General features: G+C 37.0%; 1 protein-coding gene and 1 long non-coding RNA gene across 2 annotated transcripts in view; one reads left to right on the top strand and one right to left on the bottom strand.

The window, feature by feature from the left end:
* TRPC4 (transient receptor potential cation channel subfamily C member 4) overlaps positions 1 to 25,010 on the top strand; it is a 164,850-nt gene that overhangs the window by 92,192 nt on the left and 47,648 nt on the right. The window contains exon 4 of the mRNA XM_068526460.1: positions 21,749 to 22,085. Within this exon, the coding sequence (XP_068382561.1) occupies positions 21,749 to 22,085 (337 nt within the window). The remainder of the gene's footprint in view (positions 1 to 21,748; positions 22,086 to 25,010) is intronic.
* Positions 21,625 to 25,010, bottom strand: part of LOC137751792 (uncharacterized) — a 43,281-nt gene continuing 39,895 nt past the window's right edge. Inside the window, exon 3 of the long non-coding RNA XR_011070959.1 lies at positions 21,625 to 22,097. This is a non-coding gene — a long non-coding RNA (uncharacterized lncRNA). The remainder of the gene's footprint in view (positions 22,098 to 25,010) is intronic.

Below are 25,010 nucleotides of genomic sequence, written 5' to 3'. Positions count from 1 at the left end.
GTGAGAAGAAAGTAACAAAGCTTTGTGTGTAATTTCTGTTGATTGCCCCCCTATGTTAATGACACTGGTAAATTCTACAAGGAGAGACAAAAACAGTAGACAGCTCCCTTGGGAGTAGGGAAGGGGAGATACTACTTAAATAATATTTAGGCAAACATATCAAAAATACAATTGTTTTGTATGAGTTTGCTTTGAATTATTTTAAGTAAAGAATGAATTTTTAATAAAATAAAATGCTTTTAATAATATTGATAAATTTCCGTCTTTATTCCTTATACAGATTGACTTTTATCTGTTCAAACAAGCATTGTTGTAAATATTACACACATAGCATTGATCGTGTGATTACAGTTTAGGTGCCAGGAAGCTGTAACAGCTATTAACATATAACTGAGATATTGTTGTATCGAACCTTTTTATTTTTTGTCCTTGCTATGTACCTTCTCATCTTTTTCCATTCTGTTTTTGCTTACTGTTTTATCATTTCTTCATGGACCACCAGTTGCTAATACAACTCTGACTGGGTCTTTGGCTCCAGAGGCAGAGTTTTGAGTTTTGCAGCTTTTTCTGTTAAGGAAAAATAATCAGTATCCCAGGACACATAAGCAGCCTCGGCTTTGAGATAAGGCCAGTAATCTAGCTTCTGTGTGGTGACTGTGTGGATTGGGTGTCTGAAAATCTTGGCAACCCATTTCGGAAAGGGCAATGAGTGAATATGCAAGCAAGTCTGTTATCCAAGGATACTGGAGAATGGAGAGATATAAAAATAACGCTAATAACATTCCATATAGTTGAATTTTAAGTGGCAACATTTTTTTGTTTAAAATGTCATCAGTTCATATGAGAACCATTGGCTGAAAATGTACAATGTTATCTCTTTTTTAAACACAATTCACAGAACATAACCTTTTCTTTATAATTCAGAGCTTTGGAATGAACCTCAGTTACTGTACTCTATGATCTAGTTGTAAGTTTAGGATTTTTTAAAATGCTGATATTAATAGCTATTTAGGCCTATATAAAAGTATAGCAGAAATCTGTCCTTCACATAGTTTTGAAGTCTCTCTCCTCAGGATCAGACTTTCAGCTATCAGTTCTGGAGAGTGCTGATTCAGCTGCCTTTTTATATTTATTTATTTTAATCAATTTCATACTAAGCAACCCAATAACCACTCCAGGTAGAAGTGTTGGAAAACATAGTCAAAACTGTCTCAGGGCTTGAGGACGCCTCCATAAATATGATGCATAAGATTTAATGCCTTAATACTGTGATATCATTCAACTTCTTTGAGAAGAAGAAAATAACAGCCTTATTGCTCAGCTTGTCAAGCCCAAAGCCAAGAACAGAATCAGCTTTCTCTCTACCAGGAATGGCTCGTATCTGGAATCCTCTTTCCTCCTAAAAGATCCATGGTAGATATTTGCATTGTGTTTTAGTGGCTGCTTTAAGAATTGCAAGATATACCTTTATTAGTTTTCTCTTGCTGCTTTATTAGTTTTCTCTTGCTGCTTGTATAGTAGCTCAAAACACCACAGATGTATCATTTGCAGTTCTATATGTCAAATCTGACACAGGTCTCATGGGCTAATACTGAGTATTGGCAAGCCTCATTCATTCTGGAAGCTACAGTTGAGACTCAAGTTTCCTTGCCTTTTCCAGCTTCTAGAGGCTTTCCACATTCCTTGGCTCATGAACGTCTTTTTCTATCTCTAAGGTCAGCAATAGCAAAAGCTTTAGTCCTTCTCATGAGCATCACTCTGGCCTCCTCTTCTACCACCATTTTTCATCTTTTAAAGACCCTCTGACTACATTGGGCCCCCCCTGGATAATCCCGGATAATTTCCCAATTTTAAGGTTAGCTGATTAGCAATCTTAATACCATCTGCCACCTAATTCGTCCTTGCCATGGAACATAACATATTTACAAGTTCTGGGACTTAGGATGTGGACATCTTTGGGGGGCCATTCTTATGTCTACTACAATGCCTTTAATTTTTCAAAATCTATTTAGAGTTCATATTGTATAATTTCATGTAAAATGTAGAAGCTTTGCCCCAGAACAGGCTCATTTACCCCATACAACTGACCTTTATGCTCTAGTTACCGGAACATTCCATACATTACAAACCTCACAAGACAGTGTTTTAATTTTTGCCTTAAATATTGGCATGTACATTTTTTAAATCATAAGAAAAAAAATTTTTTTTTATCTATTTGCATTTTATGTTTTTCATTCCTTCCTGATGATCTGAGTTTTCCTGTGGAATCATTTCCTTTCAACCAGAAGAATTCTTAGCATATTTACCAACTGATATTCTTAGTTTTCTTTTATCTGAAAATGTCTTTGTTTCTCCTTCATCCTTGAAGAAGGTTTTTGCCGATTATAGACTTCTGCATTGACAGTTTTTGCCTTTCTCTTTCAGGCTTTTTATTGGCCTCCATAATTTCTGATGAAAAAGCAGCAATAATTTTAATTTGCTGTTTCCCTCTATGTAATGTGCCTTTTTTTTCAGGCAACTTTTAAGATTGCCTTAGTATTCTTTACTTTTTAGAAATTTGAGTATTATGTACCCTAACGTGGTTTTCTTCATTTTTATCCTGTTTGAGGTTTTCTGAGCTTCTTAAATCTGTAAATTGATTTCCTTCACCAATTTGGGGGAAATGTAGGCTGTTATCTTCAAATATCCTTTTGCTGACTCATTCTCTTTCTCTTACTCTTCTGAGGCTTCAATGATACCTTTTGATATTGTTCCACAGATTCTTGAGGTTGTATTCATTTATTTCATTTTTTTTCTTTTTTTCTTCAGATGGGATAATTTCTATTGATCTTTCATCACATTGACTTACTCTTTCCTCTGTCATCTCCATTTTACTGTAATGTCCATTCAGTAATATTTTTAAATTTTAGGTATTTTATTTCTCAGCTCTAAGCTTTCCACTTGGCTTTTATATAGTTTCTCTTTCTCTGCTGAGATTTCTTATGTTTTTTATTTATTTTGACCATATATTTCTTTGCCTTCTGGAGCAGAGTAATAATAGGTGCTCTAAAGTCCTTGTCTGCTAGTTTGCCATGTGAATCATCCAGGGGTCAGCCTTCACTGATTGTCTTTTAGTAATAATAATAATGAACCAATAGTATTTAAAATATATATTTAAATACTTTGTAAAACAGCAGTAGTACTCTGTTCTAAAACTATTTTCTGATACTTTCATCTATTAGCTGTTCATTTTTTGTGAAAGACTCCAGTATAAACTATCTTAAATCTCTAAATTATGGTAATTCACTGATGAGGAGGAAATTCTATTAACGATTTTGAAAATTGTTCTTGAACCTATGTCTCTCTCTCACAGCTCCCTGTAAAACATGGTGAATGTGAAATATTGTCATAGAAATAAGCTTTTATCTACTGGGCAGCCTAGTACTGAGTTTTTCCCACCTGTATGTATTATTTTACCATTACCCTACATCACCATGTCAGAGTTAAAGTGTACATCTGTGTATAAACATATATTCAGTCTATATTTTACCATTCTCTCTTACTGTAGTCTTCTATATGAACCCAAAAATAAAATAAAAACCCACAAAACTTAGATGTACCCAAGAGAAACAGCTATGAGGAAAATAAACTCACAGAGGACAATTTAAAAATAAATTTTTTTCCAGCTTCCTAGTTTAAAAATAGCATGCTTGTTGAGATGTGTAACAATTAAAAATAGCTCTTAAGTAGAGAGACTGTGTTTTTTTAAGATGTTTATCTGACTTTTCATGTCAAAAATATTTAAGAATCAAAGTTTATATTTCACCAGTAATGTCTTTAAAATCCTCAGGGTAAACCCCACACACACGCCCCACCACATACGCATAGTATTAACTACTTCCTGGATATGCTAGATAGATTCAGAGTTCATATCAATCACTTTTTAAATATACTATATAAGTTCAGAGTTCAACTTTATTTTGAAAAAGAATAAATCAGTTTTGAAGTTTTCTTATATAAAACATGGCTAGAAACTCAAAGCCAGTGAACTATAAGCATAGTTCACGAACCATCCCTTGTAGGCAAGTGTATGGTAAAGAAATCTGTGCTTGAAGGATGCTGGTATGAAATAGAAGTGTACATTTAAATGAATAGCCTGAGGAGAATGGATTTGTAGTTTTAGGATTCAAAGTTTAATTGAAAATTTAGTTGAAATTGAGTAACTTAGAGGCTTTACTAGGAATTTTTAGTAGTAAGATAGAAATGTATCTCTACACTCCTTAGGAAAACTACTAATATAATCAAATACATTCACCAATTTAACTTTTTTCCAGTTCTTTTTCTCCTATATCAGGAAGCACCCACTCTTTAATGAACTTGTTCATCTTCCTACTTGTAATTGTTATATTTGTTTAATATGTAAAATCTCCGTAGACCTTTAGGGTAAAGTGATAGCCCAGGCAATTACCTCATCTAGGAGACTATACAAGAAGTCACAGCAAGCACAGAAGGTACTTTCTCTTGGAAAAAAATTAAAATTTGTTTTTAATAGTATTTGTTCTCTGCTTTTGATTTGCAGCTAAAAGAGAAAAAATGTTTCATGTTCTTCTTAATCTTAAAAATACACACAAACACATAAAAACAATATGTTTAATTCCAGCAAAGGTTTATCAAGTCTCGAAGCTCTTAAGAACATACCATAAGCCTACGTGTAAAAAATTAATAGGAAGCCTAGGGCTTGACCTTGGCTCCTGAGAAGGATCGGGACGCCGAGGCACATTCCCACAGTTCCTCTGAGTCATTTGCTGTGTCATTCAAAGGTTGGCAAGGATAGTTCCTAGTCAGCATTTCAATTCCGGCCACAGTCAAACCTCCATATACAGTTATAGGAGAAGAAAGATAGACAGTTTCTCATATTTGCCAATTCTGAATAATTACCAAGATCACATTTCAATCAGCAAATTTCTCAGGAGTTTTGTGTGTCGAAACTGCCTATGATGTTATGATCCAGTGAATAATAATTTATTATAAGGTCAAATGCAATGCCTGGAGTAAGTAACACATGATCCAATTTAGTAAACCTACTTCTCTCTTTGCAGAGTTGGGAGTGAATACAGAAATACTTGCAAATTGCTTTGAGCTGTGTAATGCCTCAATGCAGACATGTGCATAGGTAAGGGAAGGCAAGAGAAAGGAAAGAACTAATAATATTTTTGCACCTGGTACTATGATAAGCACTTCTTAGACTCTGTTTCATTTTATTCTTCAAAAAACATGGCCACTATTTTTATAATCTTCATTTTAAAGACAGGTCTTTTTTCTGGTTCTGGAGCCTACACACTTAATATAGTACCACATTATTATTATCTATGAAACGAAAGATTTCTGTATTCATTTGCTCCTTATTCAACCCTAGCTAAAAGGATTTACCTTGTTGGTTTCCTTATAGGTCTATATATTGGCACAGGTGATATGCATGTCTAGCCTGCAAATGGCATGTCTCTCTCAGCTTTGACATCAGGTGGCTCATACTATACCATCCAGCCATATTCAGGTGTAGGTCCCAGGAAAAGGGTGGACAAATCTGAAAGTTAAGCATAGACAAGAGCTTCCACGTTCAGGCTGTGAGAGTTCTGTAAATTCATTTGGACACTGAGAACTATTTTAGGGGAGGAGAGATAAGAATCACATTGCTTTCATTCATGTATTTATGCATGTATACATGTAGTTATTTATCATTCACTAAACAAATATTATTGGTGCACCTACACGGGCCAGGCATTGTTAGGCATCGGAAATGCAGAGGTGAGTATGACAAGTATAGTTCTGGCCCTTATATACCCAGTAGTCTAGTGGAAGAGAATAATATAAAAAAAGAATTACCCAAATAAGTGTATGAGGGCAGTCTTTGAAAAGTATAATGAAGGAGTATATTGGCGGGTATATAACCATGCCAGCAGGCAGTCTGAACTAGCCTAGATGTTCCAGACAGACTGAATGAGAAATGGGAGATAAAGAGGTACAGGCGTGGGGTGGGCAGGGGTTGGGGGTATGGATAGCATTGCAGACTAAGCGAGCATCATCTGGGACACATTCTGTGGGGATGGAGACACCAGAGGGACCGGAGCACAGAGAACCATAGGGTGAGTGGTTTGCAAAACCCTGTGGAGTGGTGGGGCAGGAGCCAGATCAGCCATATCCTCATTAAGAACGTGTTTTCATCTTAAAAGCTGCAAGAAGTTTTTAAAAGGCTTTAAGCAGGGAAGTGGCATGATTAAATGCGTGATTTGAAAAGATCTCTTTAGGTGCCGTGTTTAGAATAGAGTGGGGAAAATAACTGAAGTGTTTCAGATAAGACATGATGGTAGCTTGGGCTAAGTGGTAAGAGGAGAGAGTGAGAAATAGAAATGTAGGGGAAAAAATCGTACTTCTCAGTGATTGCTTGAATCCTTGGAGCTAGGGAAAAGGATGCATAAGGATGAACCTGGACACTTCCTATATAAGTGTTGAAATTGAAGTGAGGGATGCACAGATTCTTATTAAATGTGGTCACTGCTTGGTTACTGCATTCATCTTCTCATCTTCCTGAGCACATCTCTCGTTTAGCAGAGAAAATTACCCCTTTTACCCTTAGGATCAATAAGTGATTCCTCTCCTTGACCTTCTAGAATTTCTGCCCTGTCTGGAAACTTTGAGAAAAGCTAAACTACAAAACAAAGCACCCAAGGATTTTTTTTTCTTCTGTCTGGCTTCTCTTCTTTTTTTCCCCCTGATTATATACATCCAAACTACTACATCTCCTCCCACATAAAATGACTCTTCTCCCTCAATCCTTTAACTCTGAGAAATTCTTTTAGTTCCATTTAGAAAACATCAAGTAAGATTTAAGAGGCTAGGCAGTGGAAATACTCATTTCTCTTTGGAGGGATTATTTTTTTTCTTTCAAGGTTATTAGTTATCTAGAGCATGAGAAACGGCATCTGCAACAATCCCAGGGACTCAGAAGATCAAGAAAAAGAAACGAAAAGCCCTCTTGACCGCAAAGCCGGTACTTTGGAACCGAATGCTTAGTTTTATTTCATTCAATTTTTAGAACTTGCTTAAACCAGTATTATTGACTTGATATCTTTCATTATCTACATAAAAGAATGCAAAATGGCAGAAGGTGATGGTAGATCGCTACCATCTCACTGCCACTATCCAAAGTCTATAACTACTGAGCTGGGATTATAGATCTGCAACTTTGACTTCATTCGGGGATTGACTTGCATCCTGAGCTCCTGCCCCTCACTCTGCATTCCAGTCAGCACCACATCTGATAGGGAACTACCTTTGCCTCTGCCGTTTACTAGTTCTGTGGCTCTGGAAAATTCATCTGACCTTCCTGGACCTCAGTTTCCTGGTTGTAAAGCCTAGAGGTGAGGCTTGATATTTTTGAAGTACTAACTTTCTAAGAAAGACAAATCTTGGTATGTCTGACACAGAGTGTGTGTGTGTGAACCGGTGTTTTTGCTTTTTATCCAGCTTTTTCAATCTTGTGCCTCATAAATGTTACAAAACAAACCTCACATATTTCTTTCTCCTTTGAGAAATAAAAGCAGATAAATAATAAGCCAGGCATTTACAGTTTTAAGATCCCGGACATTTGAGATGTTTGTTAATTTGCCCCCATCTTATCCATTTTGGCCTGTCACCCATCTCTAGACTTACCTCCTCCAGGGCCCTTAGGGTCTCCAAATGTCCCTTTGGCAGGACCTCTCCCAGGCCAACCCAGTGAGGAAGTGCTCCCAAATCAAAACTGAGCAGCCCACCCGTGCTCGTAAAGATAATCTTAGCAAGGAGGAAAGTAACCTGATTTCCTGATAAAAAATGTTACATTTCAAAGATGGCACTGACTGATAGGCTGGACTACCCCAGTGTTATTTACATGTTCAAACAGGAACAACTAACACCAGTGGATTGCTTATTGATCGGGTGCCCATGAGAAATGAGTGGGAGCCGTCAGGCCATCTCATCGCCTAGGCGGGGTTGTCTGCCTCCAAAGTATATCCTCAGAACAGAGATCAGTGACTGGATGCTCCACTCTGAAATCTTACTGAGCCGCATTATTCAATCTCTTTTTAGCACTGCAAGGAACAGACACTATACAGAGGAGAGAGGAGTGCAAATGCTCTGCACCACGTAGCACTGGGGGATGGGGGTGAAGACGTGCAGAAATCATTAAATCCAGTTGACTACCTGCTTGTCACCCTTTGGAGAGAAGGTCTGTCAGGGAAGTAGGTACAGTCACTCTCTTCTAGAATAGACTTTTTATTAAGAGCTGCTAGCTCTCTGCATTCAGTACTCAGTGATCCTCTTAGAGTTTTTTTTTTAATTTCAAAAGATATGTTAGTCTATAATTTGAAAAAACTAGACCTGTGTTGTCAGTACGTAGCCACTAGCTACATGAGGCAGTTAAGCACTTGAAATGTAGTTTGTCCAAACTGAAGTAGGATCCAAGTGTCAAATACATCCCAGATTTCAAGCCCTATAAAGAAGGCTACTCATCAGCTGAAGATTTTTCTAACAGGAGAAGGGACAAATAACATGATTGATAAGCAGACTGTATACATTGAATAGTATATTTTGCTAGGAAATAATCATCTTGTATTTATATTTCTAAGCGTATCCTTCTCTTTGATGTGAAAACAAATAACTTTCACACCAAAGCTATCAAACGAATTCTACCATAGTTGAAAAATAAGAAGGAGAAAATTTTATAAACTACTTTTTTCTTGGTGGTAGGGGTAGTACTTATCTTCTCAAAATCTGAAAAACATAAATAAGAAGCTCCTTCTAAAACTCAAACCAGCAGCCAAAAAAAAAAGTTTTGTGCATTTTTTCATTAACTTTATTCTTCAAGCATTGCCTATTAAAATACAGTCACAATCAACACTTAGGCACAAGTCTTATGCATGAGCCGGGGATCAGTGTCTTATCTCAATGTTTACATAAACCAGGAGAGTAGAAATCTCATAATCCAGCAAGAGTCAGAAATCGGTAATTAGTTTGTAACAGAATTAAAGTAAGTAGTTCCTTTTCCATATATCATCATCATGTTTATTTACTGAGAAAATAATTTTCTTCCTAATTCTTAGGACAGAGTAGAAAAGCCAGTTGCATACTGTGCTATAGACCTTTGACTTCCTTTAGAAGGAATGTTGTATTGTTTGCCCTTTTTTCTTTAGCCTTCAGCCATATGTTTAGGCTCAGCCTCTCCTTCCATGCTACATAGCAGCATGAAAGCTGTAAAATAACCTAGACACAATTTTGAAAGCAGTGGATAAAGTCAGTCTTTCTACTGTTGCCATTCATATATTTACTCATTCATTCTAAAACTATGTCTCAAGAATCATCTTGGTACCAGAAATTCTGCAAAGCATTATAGATACAGAAATAAATAGTATCAAGTTGGTATGGAGGTATACAGAGATAAATATACCAATTTCTATTGGATGTAAAGAGTTAACTATAATATTATATATTATAGTTGATTCTGATATAAAAATATATATAGAAAGCCCACCACTATGAAGGGTGATCCTGGACCGCTTTCTCAGAATGAATCCCGGCCAGAGAAGAAGAAGAAGACGGGGTGGTGACTGAAGTGGTTGAATGAGGGTGTTGCGTTTGGGACAGAGGATTTCTGGAGCTTGAGTATGTATGTGAAAGGAGGAAAAGTGAATGATGAAAGAGGATGTAATTTTTCATTCTTTAGTTGCTTCACATACAAAGTTTTGCCTTTGTCACTTATATAGTAATTCTACAGTGATTATTATCAATAATATTGTTAAATATTAATTCCATACTCTTCACAAGGATAAGACTATCTTTTTTGGGGGGGGGGTTATTTATTTATTTATTCTTTGTATTTGACATCTCTCTAATGTAATTGGCAGATCCTTGTGATGTTCTCAATTCCTTTCAAATCTGGGTTTTGGGCAGTGTCTGGACACTGACATTTAGTACCAGAAGATATTATCACCTCTTAGATAATGAGTGAATGTTCCAGATCTCCAACTCAAAAATATTCTCGATCTTTAAACATCTAGCCACCTTTTGAGGCCAAGACTGCAGTGACACTGTGGAAAACTGTCTCAAAAGAGACTCCCCATGATTCCCTGCCCGGTGTTTTCTGCCTCCACAATGTCCTGGGGTGGAAAATTTTGCCTTGGACTTCGCTCCAGTTGGAGGAGGACATTTCCTTCTCTGGGCAGACTCGTAAATTGTACAGACACAACAGAAGATTATCATGCTGAAGATGAAAGAGCGAGACTATGTCAATCCCAAGAAATTAGGTCATAAAAGTTTTTCTAGTGCTTTGCTAAATAAGAAACCTATCTTCAGTGTACTGAGAAGGCCAAGATTACTTGGATGCCATTTATTTATATGGAGAGAGAAAAATGAAGTTTCTTTGCCACTTTTGGGGACTTTAACTTTCAACTAACTAAATAAATGATGTACTGAAAATTAGGTCTTCTTATTTAAATATTATGTTTTGTAGACCCTTACTCACTGTTCTTAAATTCTGGGAATAGATATGAAAATCTTCCCTTCTTGAATTCCTATTGTGATTTTGAACTCTTTTGGGATTAGGGAATGAGGTGCCTACGGAAATGTCCAGAATCTATATCGTGGTCTTAACTTAGTAAATTTAGTAAAAGGAAAAAGAATTCAAACCATCTTCAGCTTTTAACAATGTTTTAGGTAAAGTAAAATTATCCTGACAGAAATGTAAGTAAACATTTTGACTACCTTCCTCATATGCATGATGCACCAGAAATTGCATTATAAATGTTTGGAGGTGGTTAAATAGTTACTCAGAGTTGGCAATAATATGTCTAGATGATATGAAGCAGATAGGTTCTGCTTGCCATCAAATGGACTTTCCACCTCTAGGGAAGAATTTAGCAAGAAATTCTTGAGCATCTGTAAACCTCCTCATAGCTTTCATTTCTTTTGACTGAAAGTCTAGGTACCAAAAAAAAAAAAAAAAAAAAAAAGAGGCATTCTGTGTAATTATCATTATCTTTATTTTTGCTGAGATTGTAACTCTATTTACTAACAAGTATGGAAGCTTCTCGTTTGTTTGAATCAAGAAATCTAATCCCTACTGTAGGATAGAGAGGGCGCCAGCATTGAAGGTTGAAGACATGCGGACTGCTTGCCCTTCCTCGCCAGGGTCAGTTAGATCAGAAGACTCAGACCAAAGACACGTGGTGGGAAGAACCCAGGGCAGAAAGGCAAGGTTCCTTCAGTTCTGGGACCTAAATTTCTGTCATTCACTATCTTTTATTATTTCTTAAATGCAAATGAAAGATTAAGGTGAATGCAATTTGCTGTCATTTTGTATGAATTCTTTTCATCTCATAATCAGACCCTTTCTAGTTAAGTATAGCTATGAATATATAAATAAAAATAGAACTAGAGGGACAGTCTTGGTTCTGCTGCTAGGAAAGGAGGTACGCAATTTTGGGCATCCCAGGTTAGCAGGAGGACCAAGAGTTATTGGATGACCATCCGTAGGACCACCTGAATCGCATTGTGGTAGCATGGGTGGTGGGATGGGGCAGTGGGGGAAGGTTGGAATGGATACTGGTGCTGGCGTAGGAAATGTTCACATCTTGTCATATTTAAAGATAACTACTGAAAATCTTTTAGAGGCAATCCCTAATTTACAAACAGATTGTATTACAGAAACTTAACAACTTGATGAAATGAAGTTTGGGGATATAATTACCTTTTGGAACAGAATGATAGTGGGTATGGAGAATTCCAAATCAAAATACACAACTTGCTTTAACCTATCCATAGATGTTGTCTGATATATGTTCATGACATAGGAGAATAAAACTTTAAATCTACTTTTAAAGTGTTTCAATTCTCTATGAGTAGTGAACAGTAAATATCCTCCATATAGAGGCTAAAAATGAATTTTAAAAATTTGTAGTTTGTATGTATGCATTTTTAACATCAGCGTTTTTTTTTTGCATAAAAGTCCAGACCAATGGTTTTGTAGTCAAGGAAATGAGTTCCTTGAGGTTGGTTTATCTTTTTTTTCTTACATTTTTCATCAGACACATCAGACATGCATACCTCTGATTGCACAAAAGAGAAAGGTAGAGAAAAGAATATCATTATTATCTTTTTTAAAACACTGTTAAGAGGATCACAGAGTCCTGAAGACCATGTTCGCCACTTCAAGTTCTCGTCCCTCTTTCATTGATTCTCATGGAATTGAACTACATTTCTCTGAAATATATTTCCTTGGAAACTTCTTGAAATACTCTGCCTCCGGATTCCTTGTAAAGATGTATTTTCCAAGAACAACTTGATTTTCAATAGCTTCTAAGAACTGGCCTCTAACCTAGACTGAGGCAGCCTTCTCATCCTATACTCAAGCAACACCATGGATCTCCTAGGAAGCTGCCTGGACTAATTAACATTATATTCAGAAGAAAGAGAGGCAGCTAACTTTGTATTTTCTGGAAATAAGCGCAAGAATATAAAGTGCCCTTCTTATTGTTGAGGCTAGTGATTTCAACCAGGCTTTTCCGTGGAACTTACAGGAGCGGTTAGTGCCTAATTAAATGGATTCATAAACCCTGAGCTATGTTCAGCAGTTAATTCAATTGAGAAAACATCCATTGACATCTCAGGGCCAGGCACTGGTGTGAAGGATCAAGTGATGAAAAATGACAGACCCTTGTCAAATAGCTCACTCCAACCCATGATTAAGATGCAGGAGATAAGAGGAAGAAGTGCAATTGTAGGTGTATGTTCAAGGAACAATATCAGTACCGAGAAAAAGAACAGTTGACTATAAGCGTGATCAGATGAATAGAAGCTGAGTTGGAAGACTCAGGAATTTACTCTGAGAAAATAGGAGATGGATGATTCCAGGCAAAAGTATCAGCACATGCAACCATACAACAGTAAGAAAGGTCCAGACATGGTCAGAGCACTCTGAAGGGTTTGTGCGCCTGCAGTATAAATATGCAAGGGTGGAGGAAAGGAGTCTTATGGTAAAGGAGCTCAGGGCCTGGTAGGCCTTACATAAACTGGGGACTTTTTCCTGGAGACTATGAAATGACAGTACAGACTTTTAGTTGAGAAAGAGACACAGTTAAATTTGCATTTTGCAAGGCCCTTCATCTCAGCGGTATGGTACATAGGTTAGTTGGAGAAAGAACTCAGAGGCTAATAGGCTTTGGCAGAAAGACCTTTTTTTTTCCTCCTAGTTTAAGTCTGAAATAATGATATCTGACGTTATGATAGTATCTCATGGTAGTGGAATTGAAATTAAAATGAGACAAATCCAAGAGAAAGAAGCCAACTTGGTAAGACTGGTAACAGATTGGAGGTAGATCATTCTGAATGTGCTTTCTGGCACCAGCAAAATAGGGGCAGCCATTTTTGAACAACTTTATTGAGGTAACATTGACACACAGTAAGTTGCACGTAGTTAAAGTGAATACTGTGGTAAGTTTTTTATAATATGTGTACACCTGTGAAAACATCACCGCAATTAAAATAGTAAACGTGTCTGTCACCCCCATAAGTTTTCTTTTGCCCTTCTATGATCTTTCTCTGCACGCCCCCCAACCCCTTCTCAGGCAATTGCTGATCTGCTTTCTGTCACTGGAATCATACAGCATATTCTCTTTTGGCCTCCAGCTTCTTTCATTCAGCATAATTATTTTGAGATTCAGCCATGTGTGAACATCAATAGTTCCTTCTTTCTCATTGCTGAGTAATCCTCCATAGCATGGATATACCACGTTTTTTTCTTCCAGTTTTATTGAGATATAATTGACATACAGCACTGTATACATTTAAGGTGCATAGCATAATAATGTGACTTACGTACATCATGAAATGATGATCACAATACGTTTAGCGAACATCCATCATCTCCTATTAATACCAAAATTAAAGAGATAGAAAAAAGATTTCTGTGATGAGAACTCTTAGGATTTACTCTCTTAACAATGTTCATATATAATATGCAGCCATGTGAATTATATTTATCATGTTGTACGTTACATCCTGGATATACCACATTTTGTTTATCCATTCACTGGTGGATGGAAATTTGAATTATTCTTCTTTTTAGCTATTAAAAACAAAGCTACTATGACACTTGTATGAGAGTATTTGTATGGCAATATGCCTTCTTTTCTTTTGGAGAAATGCCTGGAATTGGAATAAGCCCATCATATGGTAAGTGTAAGTTTAATTTTTTTTTTTTAAATCCTGCAAACTGTTTTCCAAAGTGGTTGACCATTTACGTTTATTTATTTATTTATTTATTTATTTATTTATTTATTTATGGCTGCATTGGGTCTTCGTTGCAGCGTGCAGGCTTTTCTCTAGTTGTGGTGTGCGGGGGCTACTCTTCATTGCAGTGTGTGGGCTTCTCATTGTGGTGGCTTCTCTTGCTGTGGAGCACAGGCTCTAGGCTCGTGGGCTTCAGGAGTTGTGGCACGCCAGCTCAGTAGTTGTGGCTCACGGGCTTAGTTGCTCCACGGCATGTGGGATCTTCCCTGACCAGGGCTCGAACCCGTGTCCCCTGCATTGGCAGGTGGATTCTTTTTTTTTTTTTTAATTTTTATTTATTTATTTATTATTTTTGGCTGTGTTGGGTCTTCGTTTCTGTGCGAGGGCTTTCTCTAGTTGCGGCAAGCGGGGGCCACTCTTCATTGCGGTGCGTGGGCCTCTCACTGTCGTGGCCTCTCTTGTTGCGGAGCACAGGCTCCAGACACGCAGGCTCAGTAGTTGTGGCTCACGGGTCTAGTTGCTCCGCAGCATGTGGGATCTTCCCAGACCAGGGCTCGAACCCGTGTCCCCTGCATTGGCAGGCAGATTCTCAACCACTGCGCCACCAGGGAAGCCCCGTCAGGCGGATTCTTAACCACTGTGCCACCAGGGAAGTCCAACCATTTACGTCTTGATGGCCGATGTATGAGAGTTCCATTTTCTCCAAATTCTTATCCACACATACCATGGTTAGTCTCTTTTTAAAATTTTCTCAGAAATAGTTGGTCTTGAAATTATGTGAAAAGGGATAGAAAAGGGGAAAGATGAGTGACTGTATCCTTTCATCTCAAAAGAGCAACTAGAATTCATTCCTGTAGTGCCTCTTTTTGCCTCTTGGATACTTGTCCTCATGGCAGATAATAGAGCAGAGTTTAGTCCTCAGTAGGCTTTCCTCCAGGAGACTAAGAGGGGACCACGCTTTCTGAACTGCCACTCTTCTTGCAGAAACTGTCATCAGAGACTGGAAAACCAGCCCATTGAGGGCTGGCCAGGACCAGGAACAAGCTGTCCTCTGTTTTCCATCTACCATTCTCACCTATTACTCACCTACATGATTCAACAGTCAAATGGTGGTTCCTTCAAAAGAGAATGGACTTGAGGACACAGGGAGGGGGAAGGGTAAGCTGGGATGAAGTGAGAGAGTGGCATGGACATATATACACTACCAAATGTAAAATAGATAGCTAGTGGGAAGCAGCCGCATAGCACAGGGAGATCAGCTCGGTGCTTTGTGACCACCTAGAGGGGTGGGATAGGGAGGGTGGATGCAAGAGGGAGGGGATATGGGGATGTATGTATATGTATGGCTGATTCACTTTGTTATAAAGCAGAAACTAACACAACAGTGTAAAGCAATTATACTCCAATAAAGATTTTAAAAAAAAACAACTGTATAATTGTCTGCCTCCACATCTCTCTTCATTTTTAAGAAAGCATCTAGGTAGCCACTTAGAAATGACTGGCAGTTTTTCATCTCTTTTCCATGATAGTTTAAAACAACTCTTCATGCGCACCCTGAAGAGGGTTATTGGTGAAGAGACATGGAATTTCTACCAACTGCTGCCCTTTGTGATTTTCAAAGAACTAACAATATCTATTGACTCTGCCTTCCCACTACCAAAATCTCATTTTGTTTGTTTGCCAAGTTCAATAGTTTAATGTATTCAATGTTGGGTTTATCACCTCCCACCATATTTCCTTTGTCTCTGCATTTTCTGCTTCCCGTTATTGCCCACTCATCATCCTAGCTCAGTTGCCAAACCAATTTTGAATTTAGGCCCAGAAGTGATTTAAGAAGTTGAATCCTGCCCCCGCCTCACCAGCACTGTCAAATGGAGTTTAGTTGTCATCTTCCCTTCTGGATATGTAGACATCAGAAGTGGTGCCCTAGTGATATGCTTTGAGTTATTCCTTGAATTCCAATCTGCAAATCTGAATTTGACATGCCTGTCCAAGGAAAATAATCATGTGATTTGATCACTGGATAGGAGATTCTTTGACTTGACAGAGCCAGGGGAGTTGTAGGCCAATATCCTGCAGAGGAAAGAACCTAAAGTTTATCAATCAGTCTTCTTGACTAATCTCAGGCTTCTTAGCCAATGTCATCTCAGATATGATTAAATCTTCATTAATTTTTTTACCTTTTAAAGACACTGATAAAAACTCAGTCAACTAGTTATTTTATTGGATTCCATATGCCTGAATTATTATTATCTTCTCAGTGTAAGTTTCTTATAGAAATCTTTTTAAACTAATCTCCCATCTTGTGACATTATATTCGTTAAAATTAGGTTATAAAATATGTAAATATATTAAAGTTGGCATAAGTGCAATACTCTGTAATTCAATGAAAGTGAATAAATTTTATATATTTGTGTATAAGACTATAAGTGATTGTACAGTTGTCTCTCGGTATTGCCAGCCTCGGCCTCCACTGAGCAGCAAGGACTTAGACTTGAGAAATTGCCTCAATAAACATTTTTATCTGTATCCTGATATATGGCCGCAGTATCCCTTTATACTACATCTCTAGCATATTCACCATTGAATGTAACATTGTAGAACAAGGGATTGCTCATCTGAACTTGCTTATCTCCATCCTCAAGTTTTTAACATGATAGTCTCTAAATCTGAATTAAAACACATCCACCTACCAAGCTGTGCCTGTCAGAATTCTACTTGTTATCTCAGGCTTAACTAGCAAATTCTGCTTCCTTTCTTCAGTCTTCCCCGATTATTTCATATTGGGCATAATTCCTCCTACACGTTCTACCTCTTTTCTAACAAGTCACGTAATGCTCTGTATTTAAGTTACCCAGTCACGTTATCAGTACACAACAGATTTTGAGATCCTAGAAGACAGATATGTCTGCTTCTTACAGATCTCGGTCCTCTCCCCACTTATCTAGCCAATGCCCCACTCATATATGATGCACAATACTGTGGGCTTAATCAAACTAGAGAGCACCAGATGAAAATGATGCTTTGAATAATGAAGTAGGTGAGTGATTAGTTATGCAGTATGACCATGCTCAAGGAGACTGGAGAATTGTTTTAATTAGGAACACAACTAGAGCTATCTCTAGGAAACAGAGAAAGGCCCAGACAGTTAAAGGCCATTGGCAGCTATGAAAGGAGTTAAGGGCAGAAGTAGAAGAAAACAGGGTTTTCAGTTATGGACAAAGTAATTCCCTGAAGCACTTCTACCTACAAATCATTCTTAAGCCTTGTTATCCACATTACAAAATGAGTTGTCGAAAAACATTCTTGGGCAGAGGAAATAAAACCCCAAAGGATATAGATTATTTTTGAAATTCTAAGAAGTAAATAGTAAGACCCAGAGGAAACTGGCATGTATATGAATCTTCAGTCCTTTTTAAGCCCTTACCTAAATCACTTTAATTCATTCAACCCAAAAGTTTCAACTCTCTTTATAATCGTCCAACAGCCAATAGAAACTCCCATGTAACTATCTGACTTAGTCAAGATGCACTAAGGTGCCAGGTTGGTTGTTTCCAGAATCTAGATTTTGCTTGTTTAGAGAATATGGCCACAGTCTGAACTTTGGATACAAAATTTTAAACTAGAAAAATATATTGAAAAACTAAAAAGATGAAGAAAAAAACAAATAGGAAATCTAATCCATAGCTATTTTAATTATCAGAGCTCCATTAATTTTTGAATTCTCTTCATCTTGTTTTGTCCATATCCAATTAATATTTTAATTCCTTGCCACATAGCAGTGAGGTTTCTCGGTTGTTTGGGTTTGTTTTTTGTTTGTTTGCTTGTTTGTTTTCACTTTTCAGCTTTATCTCCTTTCTCTTCAACATTTTTTATTTGTTTTCTTTAGGTTTGGGGTGTTGTAATACTTTGAGTAGTTGTTTTTCAATAATTGGTACTGGAATTCACTTTATTTGTAAAAATGAGATTAGATTCAGTAATCTTCACAGTTTCTTTAATATTTAAAATTCCATGACTCAACAGTTTTATAAATAATCATGAGATTAGGTTTTCAAAAAATTTTTTAAGGTTATTGAAAGAGAGGAAATCTTTCTTTTTTTAGAGTGTCCTTTCTAGTTTCATGGCACAAATGTGAATTTGAATGTTTACAATGTTTTAATATGAATTTTAATGTGATGGCAGGAATCGTTTAGGAATCGGCCAACAACTGCAGAGAGAGAAGGGGCTGTAACACGGTGTGTTTCAAAGAAACCCCACCTCCCGCAGTCCTGGGATGGTAAAGAAGATGGTGGTTCCCGTGACCCACCGTGCAATAGAAAGATGGGGCAGAGGAGGCGCGACCTCTACGCTCCCAGCAGGCAATGTGAGGGCCCACCTGAAGAGGGCTTTGCTGGAATAGACCAATGGCAAGTGTCACAGAGATAGGGTGGCCCCCTCTGAGGGGGTCCTTCAAAGGGGGTTGGCGTACAGCTGAGTAGTCTCTAAATAATCCAAGGAAACCAAGAGACGAGGAGGCGGGGAGAAAGAGAGAAAAAAAGGCAGGAAGAGGGGTGACAAAGAAAAAACAAAGTACAAATAAGGAAGCATCTAGGAAGGAAGCAAAGAACAGAAGGAAAGAAAGAAGGAAGGGACACATGAGAGAAATGAAGTGCTTTAATCTACTTTAACAGTTAAACACTGTGAAAATTTTTGTAATATAAAATTTTAATTTTTTTAATCTTTAACTTGGTAACTGTTTTTTTCATGGAAATATTCATTAATGAATGGGCTACAATTTAGAGAATGCTGGTGTAGACATGCAGCAAACAGGTGTAGAAGAAGAAGGATGTAAAACCATTGTGAGAATATTTAGATCTATAGCGATTCTTAGGAATACTTTTGCAGTTGTTTCAATCCTAAGATTAGAACAAATTTGTAGCCAAATAATATCTACATTTTGGGAAACTTGTGTATTAAACACACCCACTCCTGCTCTTCTTATATTATCCTGCCTCTATTCTTTACCTGTATGTAAACCTCACTGTGTCTGTGTTTGGTAAAAAATTCTGTACACTGTTCATTTACTAAGCACAGATATATACTTTCCAATAATTAAAGAAAAAGATCTTTTAAGAAAAAGCGTTAGTAAAAATTAAGGCTAACCGAGTGCTTGGCAATGGCAGGTGTTCTATGAGGATTAAATGATTTGCTTCTTCTAGGTAATTTAACACGGTCTATATTTGTGTATTAGGCAACGGAAATATTTTTCCAAGCAAATCTTAAGTGCTCCCAATAAAGTTATTTGCTCAAGTGCCCTGGGGTGTCTCATGCTCTAATGAGATTTGGGCTAAGAAGGGCAGAGTATGTTAAGTCCTAGAATTCACCCAGACCGTGTTGAACAAAGTACATACCTTTCTTTTACTTTTTTCTGCATGTGTCAGATGTGTTGTTCGCGCTTAGTCCCTTATAGTGTTTCTTCAATCTGTGAGAATTACTGAGATTATAGCAACTGTTCATTATATCTTGCATTTTTCATAGGTTTCATTAATTCCCTTCTATTATGGTCTTCATGCTAAATTCTAATGAAGAAAACTGCAGAACATATTTTATATGAGAAAATAGCAAAAAGATGGTAGACTATGCTTTGTGTATAAAATGCTGACGTGAAGGATTATGTGTGGGTGTTGGGCGGGGGTGAGGGCAACTAACTAAGAGAACAGAACTTGTTAATGACCAGTACTCTACAGATATATCAGCAAAAGCTCTATTGTGACTTTCAAACACTTGACTCTGACCAAAATAATAGGCAAGGAATGTGTTAAGAAAAGCTCTTCTTTGGATTATAAAATTTAACTTTACTAACTATGGAGCTTGAAGCTTACTTTCATAAATTACTTACAAAATAGTGAGGCGAGCCCCACCATCCCAGTCTTGAAGAAATGCAGTTTTATCTTGTTTTAGCTGTACTTGCTGAACCTATTACTATACATTTAATTCCATTTACACATGTGGCTTTGCCCACTATATCTTTTGATGAACACAATATCTAAGACAAAATGAAGAGAAACAGTTGCATGAGAACTCATTTGACATCCAGCCCATATGATTGCACATCTCAGCTATTGAACTGCTCTTTTAATCAATCACCCATCTCTCCTTTCACTTTCAAACAGCTTTTTGTTTATGATCATCAAGCCACTTTCTGTGTACCCATCAGAAAAGAGTAAGGGTCAAGTAAGGGTCTCCTAAAGGAGATCCATAAAGTCTAAGACTGAAGAAGAAAAATAGGAAATATTGGGGCAGGGAGAGTCCCATGAAAGGGCCAGGTGTTCAGTTTGCTTCTAGGGTGGGTCTATTTTTGATGCCAACAGAACTTTCTTGGGTCCCTTAACAAGGGCCTAAAGCTTCTACTACAGTCCAAAGTGTCCATAGGGCATCCCTAAAACACACTATACACTTTCTCACCTGCATGCCTTGCCTTCCCTTCTCTTCTCTGCTTATACAAATCTCCCCTTTCAGAGCGAAGACCCACTGGGAAGCATTTTTGGACCATTCCATCTGGAAGAGAAAACTCCCTCTGAATTTATATAATGCTTAGCTGTCAGTGTCAATGAGAAAGATCATGTACAGAAAAAAAAGAATCTTGGACCAGATAGCCATACATTTCATCATTTACTAGATATGTAATCTCCTTGAATAAATTTATAGCCCTCATATAAGCCCCCCATCTTCGTCCTTAAAATAGAGTAAGATCTATGCTACATCTCAAACATGTTGGCAGGATAAAAATGATGTCATGTTTGTGAAATGTTTTGTATGTGGTAATTGATTATACTTAGGTAGGGTATTTGCTTTATTTCCACCAAATTCAGCTATGATGATTTACATCCTGGTAATGTAATATGCTTTCAGTTATGATTTTCTTATTGCCTCAACCCAATTAAAAATATATTTACTTTTTCTGATGTGTTTATTGTAGAAAATATTAAAAATACACCCAGTATAAAAATGGGAAAAAAGTATAATGTCTTAACCAGAAAATAACCACTAAACCAAGAAATAACCACTAGTACCATTTTTTACTTCATGTCATATACCTATATATATATCACAATTCTTATATATGCACATATATGTGTATATCTTTGTACACAGCTCTGTTCAGTTATCAATACATCCTATGGATATTCTTAGTCCTCAGCTCTATCTTTGCTTCCTATGGTACAGCCATAGTATTTTGACCCCTGTTGTGTCTGGCTAAGCACTCAGCACTTTGCCGTGGGTATAAAATGTTCAATAAATGAGCTTTGTTCACAGAACGGCTTAAAGCACTTTATGATGGTGTAAACATAAAATTATTTTATGTTTTGAACAGAACTTGTGACTTGAACGATAACACTGTGTTCCTGTTGATGAGCTGGAGCCCCTGCGTGTAACCCTGACTCTCACTTTTCCTTTCCTTTCCCTGTAGTTTGTTGCTCAGCCCAACTGTCAACAACTGCTGGCATCTCGCTGGTACGATGAGTTTCCCGGCTGGAGGAGAAGACACTGGGCCGTGAAGATGGTGACGTGTTTCATAATAGGACTTCTCTTTCCCGTCTTCTCTGTGTGCTACCTTATAGCTCCCAAAAGCCCCCTCGGACTGTTCATCCGAAAGCCATTTATCAAGTTCATCTGCCACACAGCATCTTATTTGACTTTTTTGTTCCTGCTGCTGCTTGCCTCTCAGCACATCGACAGGTCAGACTTGAACAGGCAAGGTCCACCACCAACCATCGTCGAGTGGATGATATTACCATGGGTCCTGGGTAAATGTGATACTATAGAAAATATAATCCAAACGTGTTACTGCCATGGAATTTTGTTGCTCAGAAAAGAATATTCATTAAAGTTGGGGACATAGGAATGTTTAAAACAGGTTCTGACCGTTGTAGCTCCAAGTCCTAATCCTCAAAGCTAAATAAACACTTTACAAACTGCGGTGGACCTGCCCCCAAATGCAGCCTACAAGAAGTAACTTTAGGTTTTAGAATTCCAGATTTTCATGACTTCAGGTCCCTTGAATGATTCTCTGGGTTCTGGGGGTTTTTTTTTTAGTATGTTTGTCTTCTGAAGCCTTTCAACATGTCTCATTAGCCATATGTAAATAATCTTTTTAATTTTCTTAACAGATACACCTTCTAAAAGTACAAATTACTCTGCAGAATTGGTGATTCTGCACATAAAATAACTGTAACCATTTTTAAAAATCAATTCATTTAAGTTTATCTTTGAAACTATATAGTAAAGCAAAATAATAGGAAATTAAACAGTAGGACATCGTCCATCTCTCTCTGTTCTTTTCATAGAAAGAAATTTTGTTTTAGATCTGCAGCAAATCATGGTAAGGTAGAAAACCTCAAAGTAACCTCAAAGTGTTTTCCTTTCCTCTTGTTATTGAAGTCATAGTTAAAATTTAAATTTTAAGTATTCTTCCTTCTATCCTACTGTGGTTTGCTGAGAAATCACATTTTTCTCAATTTAGCTCATCATTTTAAACCTCTCTGATATTATATCCATCTCAGCACTTAGTAATTAGCAAATATGTGACAAATTTAATGATTCACAGTCTCAGAAGATCAGTTTGGGTTAACTGTCAAAACGGCTGGAGAGACTGTAAAATGAGGAAAAGGCAGGAAAAAAAAAAGACAGTATCTGAATCTGAGATAGATACATTTTTTTAAAGATTACAAATACTGTAAGTACTGACAACAAGAAAAGTTCTTAGGAACAAGATTTGATGTTTTACAAATATTTCTAATAATAAAAAATAACCCTTCTCAAGTGAACTTTAAAATAAAATACATTCTCAATCTGAAGTAAAGTGTGATCTTGGGAAGGTTTATATAGTCTGTAAATGTCTTTTTGAATAAAACAATTGTGACATAGCAATTGATATTAAATATAAAATTATCCTACCTGTATCCATTTAAATTAAATATCTCACAGTAGGAATCTGTTCTTTATTAAGTTTTCTTCATAGAAAATTTCCTGGGAACAATTCATAAGGAAGATTTTGGAAGTCAAATTTCCCATTGTGTGTAACTTATATTGAACGTCTAAAAATCCTGGTGTCCCAAGTGAAACACAGAACATTTCACTTTGAAAAATGGTATAGATATAATGCAGCATAAGTAGATATAATATTTCTAGTCTTTTCTTTATGCAGTCAATGAAAATATGTAGGGTACTTTCTATGGATTAAGGGCAGTACAGGGCAATAGTGAAACAAAAATTAAAGAAAGAAGAAAGAAAGAAAAAAAGAAGAAAGAAAGAAAAAGAAAGAAGGAAAAGAAAGAAAGAAAGAAAAGAAAGAAAGAAAAAGAAAGAAAGAAGGAAAGAAAGAAAAAGAAAGAAAGGAAGGAAGGAAGGAAAGGAAAAGAAAGAAAAGAAAAGATCTCTTCTCCTTATGAAGGTTAAATTTTACTGGAAGAAATGGATAATAAACAAACAATGAGATATGTGATATAATATCAGAAATGGTAAATAATATGAAAGTTAGAAGCTCCAAACTTTGAATAATTCACACAAGTAAAACAGTCACTGGCTGCCTCCTACATGCAAAACTTGTAACATAATTTTCCATGAAAATTGGCTAGAAGAAACCATATCCAAATCTCAGCTGAATGGTTAAATAAGGTATAAATTTAATTATGAGAACTACAGTTCCAGCCAAAAGAAGTAGCTGCTAAAGGCAACCTTTTCTGAAGATATCCTGCTGCAGCGAGTTCATTTATATGGGAATTTTTAGGATGAAAAGAGATGTTCTAGAATTAAAAAAATACCCATGAATGATCATCTTGCTTAAATAACAGAGCATGAGAAAAAGAATGTTTCTATATCAAATAGATCTGTCAAGACAGATTATTCATCAAGCCTGGTGAATTCTGAGTGCCTCATATCTAAGACTGAGTTCTAAGTGCTTTGCTAGAGTCATGATTATAAGGGGTATTCTCCATGTTATTTGGCTGTAGAAGAAAACTGGATTTGAATACATGTCCAAGTTCTACCACTGAGAGGCTATTAAATTATGGATGGACACAATCTCTCAGGATTTTCTGTGTTTTCATCAATAAGATGAAAGATTCAGAGTGATAACTTCTTCAGTCCCACTGTGTCCTATTATCCTGTCCTGGGGACCTATCATTATTGGCGCAGAGAAAATTGATCTTTTCGTTGGTGGGGAGAGGGGGTGGGTGGAGGGAAGAGGGCTAAAGACAACAGGGTAGGAATCCTTTAACCTCTTACCAGAAGTGTGATAGATGCAAAAAAAGCATGGTCTCATTTGATGACTATATTAATGAACCTTCTATATTGCCTCACTCAGTCCTGCTGTTTGGTAAAGTGAGTGACTGTACATTTCATGGTCCCTGCATTGTAAGGCTCTAGGCTTATAATAACAAGACTTCACGACTTATGGAGAAGAGTGTGGCTTGTGTTTCCCTCATCATGTTAATTTTCCCAGTGACTGAATGAAGCTGTGTGCATGGGTTTTTCTCAAGTCTTCTTGAACCGACTTAGGTTTTCAACTCATGTCACCTCTGTGAGCTGCTTGCTTTGTAAAGAAATATTTTTTCATTTTACTAAACTTCCTTTCCTTCCATTTTCAGATGTTTCCCAGACCTATGATACTGTAGCTTAAGGGAAATGATTACTTTGATACCTCTCATTTTGTTTATCCTGGCAAAAAGACT

This window comes from Eschrichtius robustus, chromosome 18 (assembly GCF_028021215.1).
Source record: "Eschrichtius robustus isolate mEscRob2 chromosome 18, mEscRob2.pri, whole genome shotgun sequence".
NCBI lineage: Eukaryota > Metazoa > Chordata > Mammalia > Artiodactyla > Eschrichtiidae > Eschrichtius > Eschrichtius robustus.
Note: the sequence above shows the minus strand (reverse complement) of the source record. Positions and strands in the feature narration are given on the sequence as shown.